General features: G+C 39.4%; 1 protein-coding gene across 1 annotated transcript in view; it reads left to right on the top strand.

Moving 5' to 3' along the window:
• MSANTD3 (Myb/SANT DNA binding domain containing 3) overlaps window positions 1-5,947 on the top strand; it is a 21,959-nt gene extending 16,012 nt beyond the window's left edge. Inside the window, exon 3 of the mRNA XM_011366269.2 lies at window positions 4,773-5,947. Coding sequence (XP_011364571.1) covers window positions 4,773-5,182 — 410 coding nt within the window. The 3' untranslated portion in view covers window positions 5,183-5,947. The remainder of the gene's footprint in view (window positions 1-4,772) is intronic.
• The last annotated feature ends 496 nt before the right edge of the window (window positions 5,948-6,443 follow it).

The following is a 6,443-nucleotide window of genomic DNA, read 5'->3' on the forward strand; positions in this document are numbered from 1 at the left end:
TGTGTGTGTGTGTGTGTGTGTGTGTGTGTGTGTGGTGTTTTACTTTAGTTAGTATCGCTAACACTGCACTGTCCAATACGGTAGCCACAAGCCACATGAAGCTAGTACGCCGTTGAAATGTGAGTAGACCAAATTGAGATGTGCTATAAGTATATATACCATTTCTTGAAGACTAAGTACCAAAAAAAGAATGTAAAATATCTTACTAATACTTTTATATTGATTACATGTTGAAATGATATTTTAGATATATTAGATTTAAAAATATATTGCTACAATTAATTTCTCCTCTTTTTACTTCTTTAATGTGGCTATATGAAAACTTAAACTCACATATGTAGCTTGTATTATAGTTCTCTTGGACAGCACTGTTCTAATACCTTACAGAGTACCTTTAACAGAGTACCTAAATTAGGTGCTCAGAAATTTGTTGGCATCTAACCAGGATAGAGCCTAACAGTATTCCACTAGAGGCCTCCCTCCAACTATTTTTTGTGTGTGTGTGAGATGATTTCAACTTAGTCACTTTGATCACTGTACCCTGGTATTGTTAGCTTTGTCAGTGATTTTCTTGAAATGTACATATGTATTTGAACACAGTAGTTTTAAAACCTAAGTTTAACACTTAGGAATGTATTTGCAAAAAACCCATATTTTCCCCTTACATATATTAAAACACTTTATAGCCTATAGATTTATGATATGTGATAATTTTGACACTTATCTTTCATTTTAAGACAAGTGGGATTATCTTTGGAGAACAGGTTTGCAGAACAAACTAAGGGAACCAACAAAATTTGCTGGAAGTGGTCAGGAGGGTAGGATGACTAAATGTCAATATATTTAAGCAAACTAATCTTTCAAGTAGTACTCAAATATCTTAAGAGAATTTATATTTAATTTCATATGCCATTATTTACTATAAAACTATACTTGAATAATGCAAACTTGGGTACTCAAAGCTATAATTAAACAACACAATCATTCCAACCCTATTCTTTTGGGGTGACAACTTGAGTACAGGGCACTGAGTAATATTTCCAGTCATGGCACACTAGCATCATTGATCTGTGAAAAGCCCCCTTTTTGTGTTACTGATATGTTTATTTTCTTTCATTATCTTCTCATACACCATAATCATCCTAATGTGGTTGTGTATTCTCTCATATGTTCTTTTTGAAAGCATGTGTTGCTTTTTTGTATGCATATATTTTAATTTACATAGATTAAAAATTGTGCTATATACCATTCTTTTTTTTGATCAGTTACATTCCTTTTATTTATTTATTTATTTATGGTGACATTGGTTAACGATATACCATTCTTTTTTGTGTGCCTTTTGTGCACTTAGAATAATTTTCTCAGATCTATCCCCACTGCAGTGTGTAAATCTAATTTGTTTTAGTTGGTGTGTAATATTCTGTAGTATGCTTCTACCACATCTTACTTACCCATTCTCTCAGTCAGTCCTATTTCCTTTGTTCTGTTGAGAAGAGTTGGGTTTGGCCTGAGCAGCTTCCTTCCCATTTTACTGCCACGCTAGGTTTTTCCTGCAGAGATTAAATTTACTCGAATTACTCAAATGACCCCCTTGACTGTGTTCTTCCTTCCCAGGAAAGCCCTTAGGCCTTCATATTCATTTTGCACAAGACTAACTTTGTTTTCTACTCTGGGTGGCTTTGTTTTACCTGGGAGAGAGATTACACGGTGTGTGTTTACAGCAGGTTGCCATTCCCAGGATAGCTTTTTTCCAATTAAGGGAAGATCCTACCCATCTAAACACTAGTTTCCATGCATTGGAGCTAATATTTGTGTAAAAGTTAATTAACAACTCCATCAGGCTTCTCCAGTTTTAAGCCCCAGCTTCTGCCAGTCTTCTTAAGAGGCCTGGCTATTTTTCTTTAAAATCTCTGTGTTAGCACACATTTAAACTAAAAAGAATCATTTTTAAAGTACAGTCATTTCTCTGCTCCCAGACAAGGACATAATGTCTTCATGTTCATAGCTCTAGAGAGAAGTATGGAGATCAAAATTTGGAATATACACCCATATTCTTAATAATAGGTGGTCTCGTAGTGGCTACAACTTGGAGGCTGCATTTTAAGATACATGAGTGATCAGCTGAGCAAGTAAAGGAGTGAGAGAGAGGCTGGTGTAGTTGAGCTTGGATTTTGGAATGAAGAAGACGGGTTAGAATCTTGGTTCTTTCGACTTGCCAAATGACTTTGGATATTGTGTTTGTTTTCTATAAATACTACCTCCTGCAGAGGGTTGTCGTAAGAACTAAATGAGGTAATACCTGTAAAGCACTAGCCTAGTGCCTGGCTAGCAACCCCCAAAATAGTAGCTGCTGTCATCAACCCCATCAACAGGTCCCTGAAGCTTAGAATTGTTGAGATAAAAATGAGCATTTAGAAATTGGGAGAGATGAGAAGAACTGTGAGCTCATGAACTCAGGAGTATCCTTTGGAATGAAATCAAAGAGAAAAGAGGCTAAAGGTACCAAAAAATATCTGTGTCTAGTCTTCAAAGAATGCAGTTTCAGATCTGAGACTAGAAAGGAGAAAGATGAGGTAACCCTATTTGCAGTTAATGCTCCTGTCTGAGGGACCCTGTTCTTAAGCATTAAACCTTTCCCATTCCTTTGTCCTATACCTCGGCTATCCACTCCAAACATTGTTCTGTCTACACAGTTGTGCCGTGTTGGGAGGGATGTGACCCAATGCAGCCAATTCATCCCCCACACCTTTCTAACATGCCCAGCAGTGGACCAGGCCCTGTGCTGGGTTCTCTGTGAGGATGAATAAGAGGTAGTCTCTGTCTTCAAAGTATTCAGAGACCTGAAAGGGAGGTAGTTAAACTGCCAGTTTTTAACAAGTTCTCTGCCAGAGGGTAGGCCCAGGAGGCCGTGGCAGCATGAAGGAAGGACATGTAATTGAAGCCAGAACCATCGTAGTTGGGGAAGAGTCCTAGGGAGATATTTCCATTGTCTCTGGATGACACAGAAGTACTCTTTAACTCTCTCTTTCAAAAGTAAGATTTTTACCTTTTCTTTAACCTTGATTAAGGACTAGTTATGGTTGTTACCTAACCCCTTGGAGTGAAATAATAAAAACAGTAGCCATTTTCCTTTTATTAACAGAATACTATGAGTTAGGTTTCCCCCAGTAGCCATTACGGTTCCCAGCATCCCATCTTCTACAATAATGGAGTGGACATAATAATGTAATCAACTCTTGTGTATAAATTGATATTATTTTTCTCCAAGGGGCTGATTCTCATTATTGGAAGTGTAAAGCTTCTCCAGAAAGCCTTGGTTTCACAGCTAGAAGACTCCGTGGGTTAGTGGAGTTAGTAGTTTCCTTGTTGAAACTCCCTAATTGATACTAATGTCGTTGCCCTATAAAAATAGTAGTGTAAACGTGGCACCATCGAAAGGAGCATTCTTTCGTATCCATATGTTCTTTTCCTCTTTTGTTCCAGGCTTCAGCCAGTAAATATTTATCAGGCATTCACTGTGTACAAAGCAAAGTAATTGGTCCCAAAGATAAAAGAAATGAATAAGGTATAGTCCCAAAAGAATACTAGTATGTGTTAAGTGCTGCAACAGAAAAGTATAGAGAAAGGAGAGAGCTGAGGTTTCACAGAGCAAGTGGCATTGATCCTGAATGAAGTAGGAGTTAGGGGGGAGTTTGAAAAAGGGAGACTGGAGTAAGAGTGTGTGTCTGAGTGAGGGGGTGGGTGCCAAATAGTGAGCCCAATTCTAGGCTGAAGGAACGGTGAGTCAGAATGATGGAAACAAGCATGGCCTTTAGGACTGTGAGTAATCTGTGGTAGAGCTGAAGAGTGCACAGGGTATTTTGAAGAGTAAGACAAGAAAGATAAAGGAAGGTTGGATCCAGATTAGGAGGGTTACTTAGGGTGGATTGCAAACAGCCAAAGTTAACCTCGGGGGAATATTAAAAGGTAAGAGGTGGGTGGAACAAGAGTCTGAGCCCTGAAAAGAGACTTGAGAGGGAGCAATCAGAGAGGAGGCTGTAGAAAATTTAGGAGAGAGTGACGGTTCATAAGCTAATAGAGGGAAAGAAAATTCTAGGATTGTCAAGTGCTAGGGAGAGGTTATGTAAGGGGGACATTGAAAAGTGTCTTTAGGATCTGAATATTGACCCCTAGATGGCCATGTTAGAGGTGGTTGCCAGATGTAGGGAACTGAAGAGAAATGGTGTGCTGAGGAAATTAAGCCAGGAAGTGTAGACTCATCCATCAAGAAAGAACATTTATAAGGTGACTGTCCAGGGGAAGGGTTAAGACCTGTGACCAGGAAACAGAGCAGTGGTGCCCTTGTGGACATGCAACATAAGTATTCATGGCTGAGTGAAAAAGTGAGAAAGGGAGAACTTAATCTGAACACCCACCATTGGCCTTGCACTGTGGTCTTCTGCTCTTTCGGAGTTTTATACACTTCAGTTCAGAACTTATATCAACATAACAAGGTTCTCCAATTCTCGATGAGCGCGATCCACTGTTCCCGTACTTCGCAGTTCTAGAAATGACATGATGAAACACTTTATCGTTACTTCTTAAGAGAAAACTGCCTTGGATTTATGGGTTTTAAAAAAGTCAGGTGTGGCAAGGGTACCTGTAGACATGCAGGCCAAACCAGGTGCTATTTTAGATACATCCTGTACTGGGGGACCCTGTCATTGAAATAGGATGATTTACTCTCTGCCTGTAAAATCTTTGAACATATGTTTTCTGCTACTGTTTTTCAGAATCATTTGCTGTTTCAAATAGAGAACTGTGCGATGATGAGAAAGAGTTCATACATTTTCCAGTATGTGAGGGGACCTCTCAACCTGAACCCTCGTGTTCAGCTGTCAGAATAACAGCCAATAAAAACTACAGGAGCAAAACCTCTCAGGAAGGTGCTTTAAAAAAGATGCATGAGGAAGAACACCATCAACAAATGTCCATCTTACAACTGCAGCTGATACAAATGAATGAGGTGCATGTGGCCAAAATCCAGCAGATAGAGCGAGAGTGTGAGATGGCAGAGGAGGAACACAGGATAAAAATGGAAGTTCTCAATAAAAAGAAGATGTATTGGGAAAGAAAACTACAAACTTTTACCAAGGAATGGCCTGTTTCCTCATTTAACCGGCCCTTTCCCAATTCACCCTAAGACTGTGGGGGTGGCTCCCTTGTAATTAATCTGTGTTGGCAAAGAAAGTCTGGAACATGAACTTGCGGTCAGTAACCTGTTACAGAGCTACAACTAGGAAAATTAGAATGGTAGTAGTCACTTATTTAAGAATACATTCAGGTAAACAGCTGCACCCTATGTACCCCTTAAGTGGCAAAGAAGCTGTTACAGTCTTCTGAAAATTATCACGATGAGTGCTATAATTCTGAATGTAATGTCTCTTAATTAGAATTCATACAAGAACCATGTGTGAGTGTTGTTGTTGTATTTTTTTTTTTTAATCAAATGCAACAAGTGTGGCTATCCAGGAGTGGCTGATTTTTTTTTTTTTTTTTAATAGCAGACCTTTTCTATTCAAACAAAAGCCTTCCCATTGGAAGTGGCTGTCCCAGGAGGACACGTGTTTCTCCAGTGGTGAAGCTGTTGCTCCGAACTCGCTAGAGGTCTTTAGAGACCCTCCATGAGAGCTGCAGCACCTTGTTCTTTTTTTTTTTTTCAGTGGCATCCTCTCAGTGTGGATTTTCTGATTTTTAACAGCCCAGTATTCAAAAGGATATTTTCTAATGTGGCTCAATAACTGCCTTTTAAGTACTTTCCCCAAAGAGGAGTTCAAATATCTCACCGACAAAGGTAGCTCTGTTGGAACTAGGGATGTAGCTACTTTGAGGGAGAAATGTTCATCTAGATTTCTACATTCTGTCATGTTTGTTTCATTAAAACGAAAGACGTGTAATTTTATAGTCATACTGTGTATGTTTTTTAAAGGTGCTGCCTTCCCTCTGTTAATGGTTTGTCTTCCCTTTGAGTTAATGGTTGCCCTCGTTTTTAATCTTTAGTCACCCAAGGAAAGGCCCTTCCCTCACCATGCTCCTGGTGCTGACTAATAGTAATGCTGTGTAGTTTACATTATGCAGTTAGCATTGGGCTTTTACAGACTCTATTACCAACGTATTTTGGAAATACAGATTGATAAATGGATATTCTGGTTAGGCTGTGATATAGCTTCTCCTGTAGCATACTGTTAAGAACAGCCCCGGGGTTTTAGCACAACAATAGCTGGCAGAAGCAAGGTGACACATAAAGGCCAAGGCAATTTCTGAGAATGAAATTTCAGGCCATGCAGCAGGGAAGGAGGAGTACATGTAGCAGAAGCTCTACAAGAAGTGTAGGACTAGGAGTCAGGGTCTGAGTTCTGAGCTTGGTTCTGCCTCAAGTGCTCAGTGACCTTGGGTAACTCCTT

This window comes from Pteropus vampyrus, unplaced genomic scaffold (genome assembly GCF_000151845.1).
Source record: "Pteropus vampyrus isolate Shadow unplaced genomic scaffold, Pvam_2.0 Scaffold123, whole genome shotgun sequence".
NCBI classification, from domain to species: Eukaryota; Metazoa; Chordata; class Mammalia; order Chiroptera; family Pteropodidae; genus Pteropus; species Pteropus vampyrus.